Genomic DNA, 24476 nt, shown 5'->3' on the forward strand with positions numbered 1-24476 from the left:
AAGGCATCTGGTGCAGAAATCAAACTGTCATTTTACATTTATTTGACAATTACTTAACAGTCATTTACATTTTCCAGTGAAGTATGCTTCGCAGCGAAAGCAAAATGTGCATTTGCACACAGAGTGTAAAGCAAGTCAAAACTCTTCATATCACCCGAAACAAAATCACACACGCAGAAGACCACACCGCAGCTGCAATTACCACCAAAACAGCACAATGCATTTGACAGTACAGGTACAAACCAAGCAGAATGTTAGGTTGTCCCAAGAACACACAATATTCTGCCCTCCCCCACATTCCTCTTCAAACTCTTCTCTCACCTCATTTCCTTTTTAAGAAGGGATAATGACCGTACAGTTAACTCGACTCGGCCCAAAAGGTCAGTGAAGGTGCACAGAATTACATAGTGTGCTACAGAGAAAAATACAAAGGGTTAATTTCTTAAGCTGGTGGTGAGATTCCTACTAAGCTTTATGACTGTACAGCTAGTTAAAAAGATTCAGCACTGATTTATTCCACTGCTCAAATAGATCTCTGCTTGAGATCTGTTCTAAACTATCCACTGTGACTGACACACTCACTGGAAACCAACACACACAATCATGCACCTTACATCATATGTGAAATCAGACATAAACAGACTGGATGATAGCACAACAGCAATGTTAAGAAACCTTCACTTTTAAACACTGAAGGCGTGAAAATCTAGCAGAACAGATAGTGTGAAGAACATTCATGGACAGACCACAATTTATAGTGAAATTTGAAACAAAACAAAAAAATTACCCTTCCATAAATTTGCATCAAACGAGCAGCTATGTAGACGGAGAGAGAACGAAAACACAGCAAAGTTAGTTCTTCACTGTCACACTGTTAATGTTGCTAGGAACACTGAAAAAATGTTTGACAAAATGTGAATTTCTGAACCAAGCAAACAGAATATGCTTGCATATGTGTTCACATATTGATTGAAAAAGTGGGTTGTGAAAAGAAATGAAGAAAGGAAAACAGACAGGCAGAGACTGCAAAAGAGAGGGAAGAGGCAAAGAAAGGAGAGGTCAAGCCAGGATGAGAATGGTAAGATAGAATGATACATGACAGGTGAGAGTGATCTGTCGGTACTTGCCTAAAAGTTAAGGTTACGTCCACTCACTCCTATCCTACAAATCAGAACACCTGTGTAATCCAAACATCAGAAGACAAAATAATTACATTTGTTACACTGGTGCATGTTTGTGCTTCAGTAAGTGTCAGTGGCATCACCTCCAGAATCACTCATCAGCAACCCCTCTCCCTTTACACCCAAGTTTGATTTGCCTCAGGCCACGTGCCAGCAGTCAACAAGGAACATACTGTCAGTGTTGGGTTTCCATGAGGCTGCTCCCCAAAGGTGACCCTGCACTGCTGCTAAGTCACTTCGGTGGTGCCTGTTCTGATTCAGTCATCAAATACAGGATGCAACCCTGAAAAGCCCTCCTGACGAAAATGATTGTGTATGCTTGCGAAGTGTGTACATATCCATGCATAACAGAGTACACCTATGTGCATAACTATCAATACATGTTTATGTGGGTAGACATAACAAACAATTACTTCATCAAAACATTCTGCAAGAGGCAAGACTCAACGAGGAGACAGAAAAAGGAGTTTGTATTATACTCCATGTTTGGTGATACATATACTTACCATGTCAAACTGATGCAAACTAGGCCTATCGGTTTGCTCTGCTTGGCCAAATTTCATGCGGCTAACAGTGAAAAGACGACCCGTCCTGCCCGGTCCGCTCTTAGCCAATCAAACGCCTCTAAAAGGTATAAGCGCTGAATCATTCCTTTGGCCAAGAAAATGGAATTTCTGGACATCAGTTCCATAAGACAGAGGCCCTACCCCACTCTTCCCTCCCCTGTGCACCTTAAGCAGCTGACTGGATGTCTGGCTTTTAGACCTGACAGTCAACTTTAGTTCTTCAGCTTGAACTTTACATACATACATACACACAGCATGTAAATATGCACACACATATGCATGCGCACGCACACACATTACACATCCACCATGCTACATTCAGCAAAAACAAAGTAAATAAATAAACAGATAAGTAAATGAATAAATATATAAATGAAAACACTGAATAAGTAAATCAAGTATCTATACACACAGGAAAGGGTAGGGTTAGTTGATGATGTACATGCTACATAAGATGATGTACATGCTACATAACAGCTCAAAATCATGTGGTATGGTCTGTTCAGTTCCAACATAATTCGACACAACATACGGTATCAGGCAGAACACCAAACTGTACAGGGAAATGTGATGATAAATTCATTGTATGAGGTATCATTATTCTGGGTAACTAATGAACTTTTCTGCACACACACACACTCTCTCCCTTACATAACAAGGCACACTACAACATATCTACACATATCTGTGCATACATACACATGTTCTCACACATACATAGTATTACTCCACAATACTTACCTTGTCCCATTTCTTACTACACCTTAACAATTACTTTACAACACTGACACCCTCACCCCTCCACACACACACACATTCACAAAATCACTATCATCAATAAACTATGCAGAGCAATCTGAATTAGACTGTTTTCCAAATGAAAGACTGGTCAATAAAACTGAACACACTCACCAAACATGCAGCATTCACTTTCTGTTTACACTATTAGAAAGCCAGCAATGACAAGGTTGTTGCCAATGGTTTAAACAGTTGTCACAGAAAAGAATTCTCCTTTGGAAAAAAAAAAAAAATCATGAAGCTGTGATTCTTGCTGTATAAAGGAAGCTAGGCGAACAAATCAAACCATCATTTTGCAGCGATCAAGCACCATTACTAGGCAGAGAAAACAAGCATTTCTGTGATCATCATAAGATGGAAAGTAGAGGGAGGCACAGCAGAAAAAAAAAAAAAAAAAACAACAACAACTGAAGAAGAAGCAGGTACAACAAAAGCACAGGTTTGAAAGAAAAAGCCCAGGAAAGAGTCTCCCAATAGCAGATGGTTTTTAGTCATCAGCCCCACCATACAGCACATTGAAGAGAACCCAAGCTGCCACCAGTCCAGGTGAGAGTCACCACAGAGGCTGTACAGCTGTGCATGCCGCCCAGACCTCAACGTTTGGTCTACACATGCACAGCAGTAGTGGCAGAGTTATGCAGGAAGGTTTCAGTGTGTGTGTGTATGGAGTAAAGAGGCACAGACATCGTGGATTAGAATGTATAGCTGTCTGTACAATGGCCAAAACATTGCTTCACCAGGTTGAAACCATGGAATCATAAAAGCTAAATATTGATGAATAAATAAAACAAAAACAACAACAAAAAAAACAACGCCAACACCTTTTGTGCTGGTCCAAGCTTTTGGTTTATTTGATGAAGGACAGGTTGGCTAACTTTTGGTCTAAAGAAGACGGTCAAATAAATATTTTTTCATATTCAGCCATCCTAAGGACCTCCAGCCTCCACAATAAAACTTTACCTCAAACAACTAAGAACAGAGTTTTTCGTTCTGTCATTGACCAGTCTCTGGACTAAGCTGGTGTCAAAGCTGTTCACTATGTACTGGGCAGGCACTGATACCACGCCTATTATTATTGTACTATGATAAACAGCACTTGTTTAGTCCTATGCCGTCTTGTATTGGGTCAGAAAATCATGGCTTTTTTTCCTCTCTCTCACTCCACTCACGCTCCTGAGCAAAATTTCCTACCCACAGTTTTCCAGTGCCCTCGACACTTATCTACAATTTGCCAGAAAAAAAACAACCCATGTATGATTCCAAAATTTCAACCTGGTGATTGCCTCAATGTTGCCAGTCCTGTACCTGTGGCAGTGTGTGGCTTGCAGGGTTGGAATCCAGTTCTGGTGTCATGGCACTACAGTGTGTCTTAATAGCTGGCAGTTTTCCACTAAGCCGTGGGGGGTGAGGGGAGCGTTTATGAGGCTTTGACTCAGCAGATCGTACCATCCCCTTTGTACTTGTCATTTTGCGGCGACGTTTTTTTCCTTGAGATAAGACAGAAGGCAGACAGGTCAGTTTGATGATGAAACTATATTGACATCATATCTGTGCATCCCCTGGCAGTTTTGCACCCCCCCCCCCAAACCCCCACTCTCAACCAATTACAGTAAGGGCAGAGGAGAATGCTATCAGTTTTGCTTCATGCAACCATGCATGTTCTAATCCTAATGACAAGGCACACTGCAAATATTGGTCAATCCATGATTAGAAATCACAACAATTTATTATGAAATATAGTGATGATGATGATGATGATAAGGAAAGCCGGAATGAATGAATAAATGATTGAATCAAAAATGAATGAAAGAGTAAATATGTTTGGTGAAATAATAAATACAAATAAGCTCTGAGCATAAAACTGTAAGATATAAAAGACTATGCCAGTTAAAAAAAAAAGTGCACAAAACAAAAATTCACAATTTTCTATGATAATACAATATAATGAGATGGATGAATAAATAAATGAGTAAAATAAACTGATTAATATAAGGGAAACAAAGAGAGAAAAGAAAATAAGAAAATTATGTAGCCTATGTATATACATGGCTATGAAAGAAGAGATTAGAAAAAAACGGCTAAAATGACTGACTGAAATGAGTGAATGGCTGAATGGTACTGAAATCCACTGAATGAGATTAATAATGTGTCTGTCTGGTTAGATCTGAATCCCCCCCCCCCCACCCACACACACAAAAACCCTACCAACCAACCAACAAAAAACAACAGGCCACACTGTAATGGGTGAATGAAATAGAAGTTAATAACTACTGTGAATTTTTATGAGAAATATGTAATATCATTTAGATCTTCCAATTTTGATTACAATTTAAACAACCTTCAGTATTTGGTATGTCCAGTATTTTGTTTCTTCGGTTGTCTCACATTTCTGTGGCCATGTGGGTGTTGTCTTTGCACTGATTTTTTTCTTTCTTCAGTTTTACAAAATCAAATCTGCTGCAAGAAACTTTTCAGAAGAATTTTTGATAATGGTAGTGGCTGACACAGTATGTCCCATGAAAAAAAAAAAGTGGACACTTTTCTTTTTCTCTGCAGTTGAGGGTAACTGATCCCACCGTCGCGCGTTCAGGCCTTTCTAGAAATGCAAAGCGTTTTGTCTGCACGTATGGCTATTTGTTTTGTTTTTTTTTTTGCAAGGCAGACATTCTCTGTTTTGCAGAGTAGTGCGTGACTGGTGTATTCATCCAATTACAGACATGGCTTACAACAGACCATTTTTTTTTTTTTTTTTTCAAATCTCTCTCATGCATTCAGTCACAAATGCATCAGACATCAGACGCTGGACCTAAAAAGTGACTGAAACGGTTTCAATCAAACCGGCACCTTGTGTGAACGATTTTCTTTTCCCCTTTTCAATGGTTTGACAAAGATGCATCCAATCATCTACTTTGTGAACATTCAAGCACTGCTGAAAGGATAAGTCAGCCGCCTAGACAAACACTGGAGGGGCCTACCTGTGTACAACCCATCTTGTCAGAGCAACTGATTTGGTCTAGCCGCGCTCGCCAAGCATGCAACCAATTCAGTGACGGTTCTTTTTGGAACACGAACAGGCCTCGGGTGCGTTTACTTCTGCAAGGGAACTAACTCTAACGGCCTACTCATCACCATGCCGCCGAAAACAAAAAGACCTCAGGTTGTCATCTGAGTGGTGTGTGCTCAGTTTTTCAAAGCCAAAGCGTCACAAAACTTCAGGCAAAGGTGGAGGTCAAGTGAACCAACACCTTTTCTGTGCACACACAGAAGGTGAATGAGAATTGTCACCTGGAACACAAATATAAATAAAAGTCCACATCAACTGATGAAGCCAGTTTCAGTTTCAACTGAAACTGATGAAGCCAGTAAAGGAGTCTAACAATATATTTATCAGTTATCATTTTGAGAAAAAAGCGTATTTTAATAATGAAACTTGCCATTATATTGCTGGATCATTTCTTTTATCTAAAGAAAATAAAAGTGTACCAGAACAGTATTACATTTTCCCCTAAACATCCAGACACTTTGTCCCACAGAATTCCAAAAACATCCTGTTAATTCTCATTGAGCAAGGGCGTGTCCTAAGGTTTTGAATTTTCAGATGAAGCCCTGCTTGACATATATATATTTCTATTATTTGTTTAAACAAAAAGTACTCACACACACATACCAGGAAGGGGGGAAGGTTTGGGCACCAGCAGTTATTTGTTAAACATTGGGAGAGACTGGATAAAAGTTTAGTTTGACCCCACTGGAAGCTTCTGAGACTCAAACCCCTCACCTTGGAGAATGAGGGCAGACGCACATACCACTTGACTACAAATCCTGTTGAAGCAGCTAAAATGTGAATAATTCTGGACAGTAATTTCCAAGTCATGAATATGTGGGCTGCTATATACTATGTTTGTAAAACTCTCAATTCTGTGAGATACATTCTGTTACACATGACTTTTTTTTTTCTACACCAGCTGAAAACTGACATGATATAGTTTTGATCTTCTATGAAACCCCAACACTGTCCTCACTGCCTCCTGTATATTTAGGTGTCATAATGATCATAATAATGTCATGCCTGTGTGAGGTGATCAAACACAGTGCCACATGCAGCTGTCATTTTCCTCTTTACCTACAATGGCTGGCTTCACTTACTGTCACTAGTTTGACTTTGAACACCCATCCATATCTCTCTTATTCTCCAAGCTATTTGACCATGCAGTCAGTCAAGCAGTTCTTGAAGTCATGCAGTAAATATGCAAGACCTGCTGGGACGAAGCAGTCATATATATATATATATATATATATATATATATATATATATATATACATATATATATATATATATATATATATATATAATTGTATTTATATAGCACTGAATCTTCTGCAGAGACAAATCAAAGCACTTTCACACCAGTCATTCACACGCATGCATAACTCTAAAAGTGAAGAAGAAGAATATATATATAAGATGAAAGGAAGCGACAGGTAAATCACCAAGTCACCGTGCATGTTTCTGATTACAGCTGCAGACAAGACATTTTGAAAGCCATCAAAGAAGAGCAGTTTAAAAATGAAATACCATGCAAGACAAACAAAGACAAAAATAAATAAAAAGAAAGAAAAGAAAGGAATAAAAACTGAAAACAAAGCAAAGGAAACAAAGAAAAGTTTATTTGTAACACTAACAACAGAGTGACTTTTTTTTTCTTTTTTTTTAAAGCTGACTTGATATAGATCACCACCCTGTCATTCTCATTTGATAGATAACTGATCTGACATTTTTTTTTTACCAAATAAAAATCTATCAAAAACAATAACAACAACCCCAAAACAAACAAAAAACAATTAAACACATGCAGAAGAGTATTACTGAAACTAGTAAAACAAAGAATATTTTAATTATGATACAATGTAAAGTCTATTCATGCCTTCATGATTTTATAAGTTTCATAATTGACCAGACCTGTTTACCCACATTTGCTGCCTCTGCATATTTTCATGCAAAATTAATGATTTAAATAAAAATGTTGTCATTGTGAGTCTCAGATTATTATTATTATCATTATTTTTGTTGTTGTTGTTTGTTTGGGTGGTGGGGGTGGAAAGAGGCAGTTTTATAGTGTGTTGTTGCTGTGCTGCATTACATTTTAATTACAACTAATTTCTGTGTGTGAAACTCAGACTGATCTTCACATGGTAGCCGTACGATTCTTCTTCTCTCGTATGCATTTTGCCATTGAGCTATAAACTATGGAAACATTGTGAAGGTAAACAAGTCTGGTCAACACGGCTTGACAGCATGGAATTCAGACAATTCAAATGGGCAAAAACTATCACACATGCAACTAATTTATTTATACGCATTTCTTGCTGACAAACTCATGATTATTAGGTATTTGACAGATGTTAGTGGCTATCTTATGAAGCGAAAAAAGGAAGGTACAAGTTCATCACACACACACACGCACGCACACACACACAAAGCACATGTACACATAAACACACACAAACATAAATAATGCACACACACACACACACACACACACACACAGAGGAACACAGATAAAGTGTGTTGCAAAGGCTCTAAGTCACAAACCATTTAAAGATACTTGAAGTTTAACGGAAGGCTTTTTTTTTGTTTTTGCTCGAGGACTTTAGCCACAAGGATAAGGCACAGATAGGATCAACCAACCAGTCATCAGCTGTGAACTATATCTTGGACAACTTGCTGAAGTCATACTGCTGTCAGCCCATCAGTTCCACCAATAAATCTGACTTTTGATTCTAACTTAAGGAGACTTTTCATCTGTTTATACATGTAAAACCAGACCGCTCCTTACCCCCAAAACAGCTCCTGCAATATGATAACCTGACATGAAAAGTCATCAATATGATGAATGTGTCGAAGGAAGCAAACTCTGAGTGAACAAATCAAAACTTCCTCTGCAAAACAAAAGACAGTTGGAGGGAGATAATCTAGGATGACAATCTGACTTAAACTCAACACTAACACTACCGTTCATGGGAAATGAAGAAAAGGCAAAGCATGCAAAACTTGCAGGCAGAAAAGAAATCAACACATTGTTTGAAGAATAAAACTGGAACCAAACCCAGTAACTGAGTAAGAAAGGGGCAAAACAGAAAAAAAGCAACACCGAAACTATGTTTGCAATTGTAGCAAGCTTTTACAGACACAACAACTTCAAAACATGATTCTAACAAGGCAAGGTAAATCATGTCAATGCAGTAATGCACACAATGTCAGGAAAATTTGTAATACCTTTTCATAAGAGCCGTCTGCGTCTAGATTTTCTATGCCCTAAGGAAAAATAAAACTTTTTTTTTTTTTTTGCACTGTGCTGGCTTGTATTGTAATTTATGACTCTTAACCTGAAAAAACAACAACAACAAATAAATAAAATGGTTAAACAGAAAGAATTTTTCACTGTACATGGAAGATAAGGGCTCTTAAAGAAGAAGACACTCTTTTGTAGGGTGTCAGGTTCTCTGTTTTACTGCAGTTTAATCAGCTTTACTGAATTTTATTCCTGCTACTTTTCTGTTTATTGACCAAGTTGAGCAGAGAGGAGGAGGCAGTAGATGGGTAGAAATAATGGAGACCTAAAGGTTGTAATGGCAGAAAGATAAAGACAGTAAAACTAGCAGTGTCTTATACTCATTTGGAATACACTTAAAACAACACAAAAAGCAAGACCTAAGCTTACGGCTTAAGCGCACAACTCTCTAAGGCACATATACAGAATGACGGATCGACTGAAAAGCCTATAACATAAGCCTACAATGACAATGATAAGCCAAAATAGCTGCTACACAGACTTAAAAATCAACTAATAAACACATACTCTGTCTTGAAAAACAAAAACAATAACAATGAACAAACACACAAACTCAAAAAAGAAAGAAAGAAAGAAAGAAAAAAAGACTTAATAACTTAACTGACAATACTGTCGTGACATCCATGGATCAAACATGGAAAAACAGAGTTAAAAAGAAAGTGAAAGACTGTAAGAAGGATGTTTGTCCCCAGCTGACTAACGCAGGCCAAAAACTGCATGACAGTGGCTGAACTGAATGGCCACTATAAAAGCAGATGCCAGGAAACACAAATGCTTCTACCAAGCTCCACACGCCACTTCTTCGTATGGAGAGACCCTCGGTCCACTTTTCAACTCACGTCAACAACAATTATCCTGTAATCTGAATTTCAGTCATAATTATATTTTTTCCCCATAAAAAACTTGAGCAAAGATCTATTTGCAGTGTCAGACTTTCGAGTTACATATTTTTCATACAGTGACACGAAGTCTGAACAGGTATGATGATTTCTACATGTCTATATTTATGGGACGTGCAGAACGTATGGCCCGACTACCAGTATGGAAGAACACTCATGAACGCTTGAAAACATACACTGTGCAACAATCCTCTTTTGACACCACTTTACACTGAGCAATCATCTGACATATTTTACACCAAGGCATCACTGTACACTATACACCACTTGACACAAAAGGCATCGCGGTCAGCCGCCAGTCGACGCAAATGGAGCTGCTGGCAGACTGTGTGTGTGTGACTCCCTGTAGTGACACACTCTGCTACAGTCACTGAGCACACAACATGCACCCTGTACATGTGCGCCCTGGTCAGTGTCCCACACCAACAGCCCTAAATCATGTAGTCACCCCAACCCTCAAGTTTCCCCCACAAGCTGAGACATAGTTGAAACGTGTGGGACAACTTTTTTACTAGGTGGAAATGGGAGTGAATTAAAGTGTTTTTTTCCAGCCTTCAGGCCTCCCCACTGGCCGAGACATAGTGGACCAGGTTTTCCTGGGAGGATGTCTTATTAAAATAGCGCAGCTTGGGAGGGCTGATGGGGACAGGGACCTCTGAAGTGCCGGGGGGCAGCGCCACGTTGATGCTGGCGTACGGCACACGCGGGAAGCGGATAGTGTAATTGCCTCCCTTGAGGCGATTGCTCCTCTTGCCCCTCTTCCCTCCCCCTGGCCCCGGCCCCTGGCCTCCGCCGGGGGCCACGACCTTGATGGTCTTTTTCACTTTCTGGGTCTGGGGGAAAGAGACCAGCTTGTAGCTCTCATTACCTTTGGTGGGCTTGAAGGTCTTGAGGTCGGTGCTCTCCACGTTGTTCACCACCACCGAGCGGGAGACGGACGTGCTGGAGGAGGGGGGGTGGGGGACGTTGTAGCTGTTGGACACGGAGGTGCGAGAGACAATGCGCTTGCCGCCTGCCTCCGGGATGGGCGTGTGCTGCGTGTACACCACTCTGGACGGGGGGAGAGTCTGCGTGCTGGGCACCTTGAGTTCGGCGACCAGTTTCTGACTGCCCTCCCCTCTCTCCGACTTGTTGCCGGCTTTACTGTCTGAAGTGGTGGCCTTGGACAGAACACTTTTTGCACTGTTGGAGGATCCATCGATCTGCACCACCATGGACGAGGTGTCCGACGCTCTGCCCCCAGTCTTGGGCGGGCAGGAACTCACGCTGCCGTTATCCGGCGTGTCTGTTTCTTTACGGTTAACGCTTGCGCTTTGTGTGCCAGCGGAACTGGCCCCCACGGGTCCTGATGGAGTTTTTTTTGGCCCCTCCTCTGACGCTTTGTCTGCGTTAATCTGCCGCAGGACGGGGCGGGGGGTGAAGAGAACGTCAGTGACAGGGGGCGTGGGATCAAAGTGGCGCCGCGTTGCCCCAAGGCTGGCAGGTTTCCGCATGGCCTGGCCCTCCACAGACAAGGAAATGCCGATGTAGGGGGGCACCGTCACCACGGGCTGTTTGAAGGCCAGCTCAAACGCTCCTACGTCACAGTTCTTGTCATACTTCCGGTCCACCGCCACTGGAATCACAGCACTTGATCATATTACTTTCACTTTATTTCTCTCTATCTTTCTCTGTATGCACGCACGCATGTGCACACACACACACACATCCATGTCTATATATTTCTTTTCATATGTATCCATGATTTTCAAACATTTCAAAGGGATTATTTCTCTTCTCTTCTTAAAGTTGATCCAATTATGACAGTTTACCTCATTTATCATGATATTTGACACAGCAAACCAATACAGTGAACCTACAAGTCAAACAAAATTTCTGCTCAGCTTGTAGACCAAATCTTCCGAGTGAGATCCATTAGAAATACAATTTCCCATGGCCATGGTGTATTCAGACTGATGTCCCATTACATGGCAGAACTTTGCTGCTCCTGTCTGTTGCATGCATCAGTGTAAGTTCCTTACAAAGCAGAAGGAGTTTCTATTTAAACTAAAACTGACCACATGACTACTGTTGTAAATGTGTCAATATTAAATAAAATATGCTAACATCTTGTGAAAAAAGGAATAAATATGTAACAGGAAAATGACTGAGGAAACGTTTTTTCCTGTTTTTTTCACATTTTTTTTTGCAGCCTTACCTGATGTGCATAACATATGGAAAAAAAACCCACTTTTTTTTGCCTTTTCAATTTCTATGCCAAATTTGGTATTTGACAGTTTCAGTTTCAGTAGCTCAAGGAGGCGTCACTGCGTTCGGACAAATCCATATATGCTACACCACATCTGCCAAGCAGATGCCTGACCAGCAGCGTAACCCAAAGCGCTTAGTCAGGCCTTGAGAAAAAAAAAAGAAAAAAAAAAAGAGGTGAATAAATAAGAGATAAGCTTAAATAAATAAATAAATAATAATTATGATATAAAAAATTATGATATGGTATTTGACAACATATTTTAATGGAAAATGTATTTGTTAGATAATAACACACACACACACACACATGCATAAACAAAATTGAAACACAGTGTTATTATATTGACTGACATTGTATGTGAACAAACACATGAGCCCAAACTGAAGGCTGAAGTTGCTGTGCATTGTGACTTCCATTGCAGGAGAGCACAGCGATGGAACAACAGACAGACAGACACGGAAAAAAGATGGCAATTCCTGACTGACCGACCAAGTGGAGTGATGGCCTAGAGGTAGCGTGTCTGCCTAGGAAGTGAGAGAATCTGAGCGCGCTGGTTCAAATCACGGCTCAACCGCCGATATTTTCTCCCCGTCCACTAGACCTCGAGTGGTGGTCTGGACACTAGTCATTTAGATGAGATGATAAACCGAGGTCCCGTGTGCAGCATGCACTTAGCGCACGTAAAAGAACCCACGGCAACAATAGGGTTGTTCCTGGCAAAATTCTGTAGAAAAACAAATAAAAAACTGCACGCAGGAAAAAATACAAAAAAAATGGGTGGCGCTGTAGTGTAGCGACGCGCTGTCCCTGGGGAGAGCAGCCCGAATTTCACACAGAGAAATCTGTTGTGATAAAAAGAAATACAAACACAAAATAAATAAACAAGAAATACAAATACAAAATAAACAAACAAACAGCGCCAGAGCCAGTTACCTTTGATGGTGTCATCCAGCACGTTCTTGCAGAGTCTGGCGGTGACGGCTGTGGAGGGGTCCATGCTGGGACTGCAGTTGATCTCGATCAGCCAGGGCTGCAGGTCCTCCGTGAGCATGAAGTCGGCGCCGTACAGCTCAAAGGATGCCTGCCACCCAAGCCAGCAGTCAAACACTTTTCATTCATCGTTATCATCATCCTGAGTACAGGTGTGCCTTCCTCTCTCTCACTCTCTTTTTTTTTTTTCACTCACACTCATCTTCATCATCATCATCATCCTGCATACAGGTGAAAACCAGATGTTTTCATCTTCTGGGGCTTCTTTCTATTTTTACTGACACATGTCATCATCATCATCATCATCCTGAATACAGGTGAAAACCACATGTTTTCATCTCTGGGGCTTCTTTCTATTTTTACTGACACATGTCATCATCATCATCATCCTGAAAACAGGTGAAAACCACATGTTTTTATTTCTGGGGCTTCTATCTCTGTTTACTTACACACATTATCATCATCATCATCATCATCATCAGCCTGAATATAGGTGAAAAGAAGGGGTGTGGAGAGTGTTGAGATAATACATGAGAAAGGGAGAAAGAGACAGAGAATGAATGAAAGAGTGCAAGCGAGAGAGAGAGAGAGAGAGGGAGAGAGAAGAAACAGAGAATGGTAACTGACAGATCTGGCAAACCGATTATTATTAATGCAAACTTTCATCATGTTGTCCACCTGTATAACCACCCCCTAATCCACCCTCCCCAGACACAGAGAGAGAGAGAGAGAGAGAGAGAAGGGTGACTGACTTTGCGGTACTCCACGATATCCTGGGTGCACAGCAAGGCACAGGTGACGGCACGCTTCATCCCCGGGTAGATGATGTCATCCCACGCATTGCCCTGTTTCCGTGACCTGCCACACCCCAACAGCACAGGGTTACAGTGCTCCCAGCCTCAGGGGTAAAGATGGTCAGTATCTGCTTACCTCCACTCACAACTGGACAAGAACTGCAGATACGATGCGTAACAACTGACTGACACAGCAGTTCAGCACATTCTAAGAAACTAGCACAAAACAGAAAAAAAAAACAAAAAAAACTCCTCAGTTTTTTTCTTCTTTCTGTTTTTTTTGTTTTTGTAGGAATTAACCCCTTGAAGACCGTTGCTGAAGAAAAAGCTCATCAATAAAGGGCTGTCATGTCATCTGGATAAATCAGAGCTTACAAGTCAGGATGTCAGTCACTTTTCTATATTTGAACTCCTACCTTTTAGGGCTGCGTTTCTTTTGTTCAGCAAAAATCAGTCACACACACCATTGATCAGCACACACACAAAAAAGTAACTGCGCTTCAGACACATGCCGCACTGATCTCATTTCACCAAGGTTCAACAGTGAAAAGGTTAAATGAATATCATCAAGGGTCATCAACTTTCCGGGTCAGACAGTTGATCCCACCCCCTCCTTGCTTGGGATAGTCTTTGAACCCAGCACATGCAAACAAATTAGCAAAAATAACAGTTATTTTTTGTGGGGGGCAGGGGGGGGGTAAGACTTGAATCAAGAACCATCAACTTTCCAGGTCAAACGATCCCCCCTTTTTGCTTAATGCTGATACTGTCTGCACTCTGTGTCTTTATCTGTATAAAGCGTTTAAAGTAAGAGAAACTACGCTGACATGACATTTTTTTGGAAAGAAAAAAAAAAGTCTGTGCACACCCTTTCACAAGGGGCAAAGGCCTTTGCTGAATAAACCATTTTTATTCTTGTATTCTCCCCCTTTTGCTTGAGGTCGACTTTAAACTCAAACAGTTCAGCACATACTAACAAATTAGCAAAAACAATTCTCTGGCTTTTTTTTGGAGGGGGGAGGGGAGATAAGAATTAAATCAAGAATCAACTTTCCAGGTCAAAACAGCTGATTCCCCCCCCTCCCCCGCACACCCCCTACCCCCTCCGCCCCTCACCCCCCGACCTCCCCAACCCCCGCCGCCCCTCCCCCCGACCTCCCCAACCCCCTCCCCTCCCATCCCCCTGACCTCCCCAACCCCCTCCGCCTGACCTCCCCAACCCCCTCCCCCCCATCCCCCTGACCTCCCCAACCCCCTCCGCCCCTCACCCCGACCTCCCCAACCCCCTCCGCCCCTCACCCCGACCTCCCCAACCCCCTCCCCCCCCCCCCCCGACCTCCCCAACCCCCGCCGCCCCTCCCCCCGACCTCCCCAACCCCCTCCCCCCCCATCCCCCTGACCTCCCCAACCCCCTCCGCCTGACCTCCCCAACCCCCTCCCCCCCATCCCCCTGACCTCCCCAACCCCCTCCGCCCCTCACCCCGACCTCCCCAACCCCCTCCCCCCCCCCCCCGACCTCCCCAACCCCCTCCGCCCCTCCCCCCGACCTCCCCAACCCCCTCCGCTCTTCCCCCCGACCTCCCCAACCCCCTCCGCCCCTCCCCCCGACCTCCCCAACCCCCTCCGCTCTTCCCCCCGACCTCCCCAACCCCCTCCCCCCCCATCCCCCTGACCTCCCCAACCCCCTCCCCCCCATCCCCCTGACCTCCCCAACCCCCTCCGCCCCTCCCCCCCCATCCCCCTGACCTCCCCAACCCCCTCCGCCCCTCACCCCCTGACCTCCCCAACCCCCTCCGCCCCTCCCCCCGACCTCCCCAACCCCCTCCCCCCCATCCCCCTGACCTCCCCAACCCCCTCCGCCCCTCCCCCCCCATCCCCCTGACCTCCCCAACCCCCTCCGCCCCTCCCCCCGACCTCCCCAACCCCCTCCGCCCCTCACCCCCCCAGCCCCCAGCACCCTTACTGGAGGTAGTCTTTGAACTCCTCGTGGGTCCACATGTTCTCCTGGGGCAGCCTGGAGGAGCGGGGGCCGTTCTTGTAGTTCTTCTGGATGGCGTTGTTGGACAGGTGGATGGACTGGTCAAAGTCCTCCAGCGTGAACTGCTGGGAGCAGAAGCGCAGGTAGGAGTCCTGGTAGAACCAGATGGTCAGGGGGTTCCAGTCCGTCACCAGGAACCACTGCCGGATGTCGAACTTCGTGTTGTAGATCAGCAGGGGCCGCTCTGAGGAAGTGAAGGGGGTGGAGGGGTGGGGGAAGTCTTGTCACGTTTCGTAATGAGCGCAACATGGAAGACGAAGCGATTAAGTGTTAATCTTAACCCATTCAACCCCTCACAGGGAGTTTACAGCCTTCCATGCCATGCTGATGCAGACAAAAAAAACTGCAGTTGGAAAGTCATCACGTTTCGTAACCAGCACGACATGGAAAACGAAACGATTAAGTAGTCATCTTAACCCATTCAACCCTTGTGTGAGTTTACAGCCTTCCATGCCATGCTGATGCAGAAAAAAAACTGCAGTTGGAAAGTTTTCACGTTTCGTAATAAGCACAACATGAAACGATTCAGTATTCGTCTAAACCCATTCACCCTTCGCGGGGCGGGCTTCCATGCTATGCGTTACTGATGCGATAAAGTGTTAATCTAAACCCATTCACCCTTGCCGGGCGGGCTTCTGTGCTATGCGTTACTGATGCAGGAGAGGAAAAAAAAAAACCCGCACTGTTTTTTCCTCCAAATTACGTGTGGACAGTTCTGGAAATACTGTTGAAGTTCATTCCCTTTTCTTTGCAGTTTATGCATATGTTGGAACGTAAAAACTGTTATCATGAGACTAATTTTGATGACAGAGCAATGCTTGGGCTTGAGTTAATTAAAAGCACAGTGAGTGAAGGAAAAGCTGTCATGTTTTCACAATGAACAACGTGGAAACCAAACAATTAAAAAAAAGATTTTTTACAAGAAAGTACTCTAAATAAATAGCACAACAACAAAACAAAAACGTCTCAAAAGCAAGAAACAACAACACTGACAACACAGCAGGAAATCCTATTGAAAACCTATTTACGAATATGCACACACAGACAACAATGTGTTCACCACATACACTTAGAAAAAAGCTTGATTCACAAGAGATTATTCTAATAAAATTTTCATTCACTCACAGTTTATTTCTTTTCTTGTGTTTCTAGATTTTTTAATTGACAGTTTGTTGGTTAGTCTTTTAGGTATGGCTCCATAATTATAAAATAGACAGTTAATTTCAGCCTAAAAGGCTTCTTAATCTTTCTTTTTTTCTTTTTCTTTTCTTTTTTTTTTAAACTCTTGCCAGATTTTTGGCGTTTTCATTCCCCTTTCACACAAGTTCGGTTTGCTCATAGAGGCCGTTAATTTATTGACGGAATAAAAATGCTGCTTGATTTTTCCTACTTTGGCATAGCAATTCCATTGTGAGCATAGCAGCATAGCATTCTGGAGCGGGGCTGAACATGCTGCACTCAAAACATAGCAGTTGACAGGTCTGTAAATTGAAAGCATTAAAGCTGTTCAGCGTCACTGACTGCATTTAGTGTGGCCAAGTATGTTTTCCAATATCAAGTGTTTTGGTGAGTGTTCAGCAAGTGAGGTAGCACTGTGTAATGGTAAAAATGTTGTTTTCATACTCAGATAGGATGCTTATGCTTACAGCCAATTTTATGGCAGGTTGATCAGACCTTGGTGTGTGTATCTATATATATATATATATATATATAGAGAGAGAGAGAGAGAGAGAGAGAGAACGAAAATGAAAACGAAAAGAAAAAGAGATCATACGACATAGGCCAGGATTGACAATTACCAAGACAATAAAATGCAGGAAAACTCACCCATATATTTCTGTACAACATATTTTCCGTCTTTCTTGACAATCTGCGAGCTGACCAGCTTCAGCATATCCTCCAGACGATTGTAACATATGATGCCTGCAATGCAGCATAAACCAAAGTTGGCAACATTGAATATGAACACTGTGGTAAAGCATGTGTCAACAACCATACATATATATATAAACGAATAAAGGTAAAACTGGAACTTCAATATCCATGAATATTTGTTTGACGTCATGGTGATATATTTTGTATTGTACTGTATTCTAGTTTTGTTTCAACATATTTTGTATTTGAAGAAATCCTGGCTGCTCTCTCTCTCTTTTTTTTTCCAAAGAAAGCAAATCACCTCAATGCTACATCATTTTCTTACTTTCATTGTCAGCACGTGTGCAGTATCCAGGGCCTAAGAAAGTGTACTTATCATTAGAAAAAAAAATCTCACACACACACACACAAAACACACACACAGATGCACGCATGATATACATGCACACACATAACCACATGTAATGAAACAGACCCACTTTGTTCCACATGTGAGCCAAAAACCAACAGACCATTCCGAAATAATGACATTGATAACACTGATATTGTGCATATAGTCCTCAAATCCCTGGCTACAGTTGTTCCAAGTTTTAAAAGTTATTTCAGTATTACTACAGTTTGATTGTTCAGTCTTTCTGTCTCATGTCATGACAGTGAAAAGATGTTTTAAATCAAATATTTATATTCATTCATTAACCAACCAACAAGCTAGCCAACACTTATTACTTCCCCTGTGGGATCTTCTTCTTATTTGTTCATGGGCTGCAACTCCCACGTTCACTCGTATGTACACGAGTGGGCTTTTATGTGTATGACCGTTTTTACCCCTGCCATGTAGGCAGCCACACTCAGTTTTCGGGGGGTCCCCTGTGGGATGATGCTTGGGTCTTTCAGGATAAGAACCATCCCCGCCTTCTGTAAATTCTTTGCTAGAAATTTCCTCTTTTCTACTAGTCTTTGTTCCTGCCTTTTTGCTTCTTTAACTATTGTCTGCCGTTTCTGCCTTCCCGTATACCTCCCTTCCTTTTTTTTTTTCTTTTTCCCAGGAAGCCTGGACTTTTTTTTTTTTTTTTTCCATGGCTTTTCCAGTCAGTAGTGTACTCTCAGTGCTGGTTTGTTCTGACAAGCAGGCAGTGATGATGTAAACACTGGGGTGGGCAGTAGTTACCCACTGTGCAATGTTATTTGCCTGTATCGCCTTTTAAAAAACATGTTTGTGGTTTTGAAGGGTTTTTTAAAATCCTTTTTTAATGATTTTTTTTTGTGTGTGATAAATTGTAGCAGAAGGCCTGACGTTTTCAGCACAGTTTCAGTAGCTCAAGGAGGCGTCACTGCGTTCAGACAAATCCATATACGCTACACCACATCTGCCAAGCAGATGCCTGCCAAGCAGATGCCTGACCAGCAGCGTAACCCAATGCGCTTAGTCAGGCCTTGAGAAAAGAAAAAAGAAAAAAAGAAGTATTTTTATGTATTTTTTCAGCACAGGCTAGTCTTAATCCTTAACCCTTTGACAGCAGGGGGGAAACAACAACACCACATTAGACAAGAGAGGCAAGGCCTTCAAGACTCACTTGTGATAAATTAAGTCACCTAGCATTAATTACAGAGTAATTTCCCTTTTTTAGTATCTGCACCAAAACGTTTGCAAAATAAATAAAAATTCCATGCTTTGCAAAAGAAATTCCTGTTTGAACAAAAAATGATAATAATGACTCCTCTTGTTGTTGTGTCAGAATAAGAGGTCAAAGTGCCAAGTTTAGAGAATACAAAAAATATAAATATAACAGTAAATGCAGTTTGCATATAATTAGGCTTCTTTAAAAAAAAAATTTGTGCCCATCCCAGAGGTGCAATATTGTTTTAAACAAGATGACTGGAAAGAACTGAATTTTTCCTATTTTTATGCTAAATTTGGTGTCAACTGACAAAGTATTTGCAGAGAAAATGTCAATGTTAAAGTTTACCATGGACACACAGACACATGGACACACACACACACAGACAACCGAACACCAGGTTAAAACATAGACTCACTTTGTTTACACAAGTGAGTCAAAAATGGTGTTTGAAGTCATCCATCAATATCCAGAACAAAAACTGGGAAAGTCGTCAGAAGATGTACCACTCCAGATCAAATGTGTGAATATTCAGCCCTCCAGAATCATTTCCCTTCTTTTGGTATTTCATCAGTGACGTCACTATGCCCATAAATTCTACGGGCATGGCAGTCAAGGAGTTAAGGAGCTTAATCATGTCATGAACTATGAGTAGGGTTTGGGAAAAAAAAAGTTCTTGTTGTTTGTTTTTTTCAGCTGTGACAGGGGTTTTATGTTTAATGCAGTTGAATTTTTATTTCATTTTGTTAGGCAGTCCTGATATGGCCTTGTGCCTGGACTCTGAGCAACAATATCAAATGTCAAATGGCTGGACTATGAGCAACAATGTCAAACATCAAACATTTTATGACCACAGGCTCCAGCAGTTAGTGACCTCTGACCTCTGCCCCGTGACTTGGCCCCGGGCTTGACGATCCAGACGTTGAGCGTGCCGTCCATGTCGAACTGGGGGCAGTGGGTCTTGAGGCGGTTCATCAGGCTGTCCACACGGGCCAGGATGGAAGACGACAGCGACACGATGGCCCCGTCCTCACTGCGCACAGGGCGAGGCAGCCAGTCGGTCATGGAGGTAGTTGGACAGAGCTCAGGGAGTCTCTGTCTTCTTTCTGTCCCATATATTATCCTCCCCTTCCCCACACCCCCCCACCTCCCCAAAAAAATATCCCCCCCCCCACCTTCTCCACACACACATATACAGTCATATCCACACACACATGCTTGCATGCGTACACGCACGCACACACACACACACACACAGACTTCCACTCCACCTGCTCACTCACTTACTCTCTAACAGACTGAATAGGTGAAGAAAACAACAGAAGGAAATCAATTCTTTAGTTCATGACAACTTGACAAAGGTAGTTTTTTTTGTTTAAAGCAAAAAACAATCGCACAACCCCCCCCCGAAAAGAGGACAGAAGTAATGTACAAAAGATGGACATCTCAAATCTTCATGGATGGTAGCCTGTTCGTAGCATCAAATTTCCTTAGGATTCAGATGTTTCTTTCATGACCAAGTGGTCTCTCTAGGATTCTTGATAACACTTGCCATCATTAACAAACCCGCAGGGTTTATAGCCTTAAGCCTTAACTTGTGTTTCACAACTTCACCTTGTTTTCTACAAGAATCTTTTGGTACTGCTGCTAGAAGTTGTATTAATATTTCCTGAGTCATTTCATCAGCAGCCACCGCTCATATCTCTAGCACTGCTTTTCCTACTGAGCGTGTGTGTGTGTGTGTGTGTGGGGGGGGGGGGGATATGGACTGAACACAACATCTCTGTCCTCTTCAGGTTTTCGTTTCTACATTGTGATTTGCACAAACTAGTGCAAGAGACTCCTGACAGTGGTGGCACTGGCCGTCCATGCCAAAACAGGCATTCTTCTTCTTCTGCGTTCACTCGTATGCACACGAGTGGGCTTTTATGTGTATGACCGTTTTTACCCCGCCATGTAGGCAGCCACACTCCGTTTTCGGGGGTGTGCATGCTGGGTATGTTCTTGTTTCCATAACCCACCGAACGCTGACATGGATTACAGGATCTTTAACGTGCGTATTTGATCTTCTGCTTGCATATACACACGAAGGGGGTTCAGGCACTAGCAGGTCTGCACATATGTTGACCTGGGAGATCAGAAAAATCTCCACCCTTTACCCACCAGGCGCTGTCACCGTGATTTGAACCCAGGACCCTCAGATTGACAGTCCAACGCTTTAACCACTCGGCTATTGCACCCGTCAAAAGAGGCATGAAATACTCATCATTTTTCCCAGAAGTTCATTTTAATCTATTATTCTGATTGACCTCCCTGCCCCAAAACATTTCAGACAGAATGAGGTGGCAAAAGGGGAGAGAAGTGGAGGGAAGGAGAGCAAACTTCTTTAGTAATGAGGCCAGTGGAATAAACATATATGCATACGCATTTAAAAAAATTTTTTACGAGAAAAGAAATTGAAACCACGATATTCACCAAATTAACAAAGGGTTATTGAAGTACATAACAAAACATTCAGACACACTCAAATACATTTTGTAAACATGCACACAGATAATGGTTATGTATGGTTTATTCAATATAGGCCATAGCCCCTCACTAAGGGGTGGTGTAAACAAACATTACAGAGGTAACATGAATTTTAGATATGTAAATAACACAAGGTTTAAACCAACATTATAGAGGTAATATAAATTTTAGATATGTAAATAACACAGTTGTATTCTGCACATGAGAAAGACAGTCATCATCTGCATTTAGTCTAATTGACAAAGAATACAAATACAGGTATATGAGAGAGAGAGGGGGGGGGGGGGGTAGGGTGAGAGAGAGAGAGAGAGATGGCCTGTAGGATACTCACTGGACAAGCTGGTAGTACCACGTGATCAGATCGTCCCACTGCCCATCGCTCAGTGTGGCCTGCTGACAGAAAACAGGCACTCTATGACAGACAGTGCCAAGGCCTGTGTATATTCAGCGTATATGTGTCATGAGTGTGATTCATCTGAAGAACAGGTCTGTGGTCAGTGTGTGGTCTGCTGACAGAAAACAGGCACTCTATGACAGACAGCGCCAAGGCCTGTGTATATTCAGCGTATATGTGTCATGAGTGTGATTCATCTGAAGAACAGGTCTGTGGTCAGTGTGTGGTCTGCTGACAGAAAACAGGCACTCTATGACAGACAGCGCCAAGGGCTGTGTATATTCAGCGTATATGTGTCATGAGTGTGATTCATCTGAAGAACAGGTCTGTGGTCAGTCAGTCTAGGTCACATACAGACCAGAGTCTGGGTTTGAGCCCCATATACAGACTGGGATTTTTTATATTCCCTCCTCCACTAGACCTTGAGTGTGTTTTTTTTGTCTTTCGGATGAAACGATAAACAGAGGTCCCATCTGCAGCATGCACTTACCACATGTGCAAGAGCCCACGAAGCGAAACTATTGTCCCTGGCAAAATTCAGCTGTAAATCTGCTTTGACAGTATAACAAGTACACTTGCAGACAGAAAGGAAAAGAAAAGAAAAAGCGTGGCAATGCACTCTTCCCTGGGAAGAGCAACCTGTATGTTGCACAGAGAAATATGTCATGACAAAAAGTGTTAAATGCAAATATATCTACCATGTGCTCACGCTCCTTCTTCTTCTTCTTCTGCGTTCGTGGGCTGCAACTCCCACATTCACTCATATGCACACGAGTGGGCTTTTACGTGTATGACCGTTTTTACCCCACCATGTAGGCAGCCATACTCCACTTTCAGGGGTGTGCATGCTGGGTATGTTCTTGTTTCCATAACCAACTGAACGCTGACATTGATTACAGGATCTTTAACGTGCCTATTTGATCTTCTGCTTGCATATACACACGAAGGGGGTTCAGACACCTGGGAGATTGTAAAAATCTCCACCCTTTACCCACCAGGTGCCGTCACCGTGATTCGAACCTGGGACCCTCAGATTTAAAGTCCAACGCTCTAACCACTCGGCTACTGCGCCTGTCGCTCACGCTCCTTCAAAATAGATGTTTTGCATGATTCCTCCCACAGTCTGTGATCCCAGTCAATTGAGAACAATGGGTGTGTGATTTTTGTGTGTGCCTGAAAATATGAATGTGGTACTGTGAGCATGGTCTCTCTCAGTCTTTCTCTCCCTCTTTCTCTCTCTCTCTCTCACGCAAACACACAAACTTACACTCACTCACCCACACACACATGCACGCACACACACACCCCACCCACCCCAACACTCTGACATACACAAACGCTACCAAAGCACAACCACTACCTCATCTTGTTTGTCGATGTCTGCGTGCTCACGTTCAGACAGGAAGCGCTGACACTGCAGCATTGCGGTTTCCAGAATGCGTAAAGGAACCAGGACTCGCTTCTTTCTTTTCCTATCACCAGGTTTTGCTAGTTGTAGTTGTGGATCTGCATGGGGAGAGAACTGGTATGAGTACGGTGGGAAAAAAAATACACCTCCTCCCAAAAAGAGACCCCCGAAAAAAACCCATACACACAATCTCTACCCCCAGGAATTTGCCTAGCCTTGAGAAATTAGTTTGTAGTTAAAAATAGATTCGTTATTTCCACTCAATATTACTAATGGGATTAAACACACGCACACACACACACACACTCACACAGATATAGCTCAAATAGCACAGCACGTTAGAATCAGTGTGATGACTACATCATTTTGTACAGTACCCCGTATACTGACCTTTTAATCAAAGTACTGACATAAAACTATCCCGTCAGTACTGTATTTACTCAAACAAATTATTCCCGTCCGTTTCATCATATTGGACTACATTATTCTCTGCTCCCTTTTTCCTTTTCACAGCTGCACTCACTGTAGCAGTCAGACTGTCACTCACAGTTAACCCCTTCAGTTCCAGGGGAAAAACAGCGGAAAGTGGTGTTTCAAGTCATAAAACAATATCCCCAAACAATAAGCCTAAAACTGAGAAAATGGTCTGGAGATACATCACTCTAGGTAAACTGTGTGAATTTACAGACTTCCAGAGTTATTCCCCTTTTTTTTCTAATGATGTCATCAGTTGACGTCACTATGCATGATACGTTCTATGGCACTCAAGGGGTTAATTAAC

The 24476-nt window shown here is 42.5% G+C and overlaps 1 protein-coding gene across 1 annotated transcript in view; it reads right to left on the reverse strand.

Annotated features, from left to right (window-relative positions):
* The window catches only part of LOC143299999 (uncharacterized), a 53466-nt gene that overhangs the window by 5339 nt on the left and 23651 nt on the right, over positions 1–24476 (reverse strand). Inside the window, 8 exon segments of the mRNA XM_076613554.1 lie at positions 10366–11412; positions 12982–13129; positions 13791–13896; positions 15796–16054; positions 17698–17793; positions 20246–20397; positions 22225–22286; positions 23648–23793. Coding sequence (XP_076469669.1) covers positions 10366–11412; positions 12982–13129; positions 13791–13896; positions 15796–16054; positions 17698–17793; positions 20246–20397; positions 22225–22286; positions 23648–23793 — 2016 coding nt within the window.

This window comes from Babylonia areolata, chromosome 25, assembly GCF_041734735.1.
Source record: "Babylonia areolata isolate BAREFJ2019XMU chromosome 25, ASM4173473v1, whole genome shotgun sequence".
Taxonomy (NCBI): Eukaryota; Metazoa; Mollusca; class Gastropoda; order Neogastropoda; family Buccinidae; genus Babylonia; species Babylonia areolata.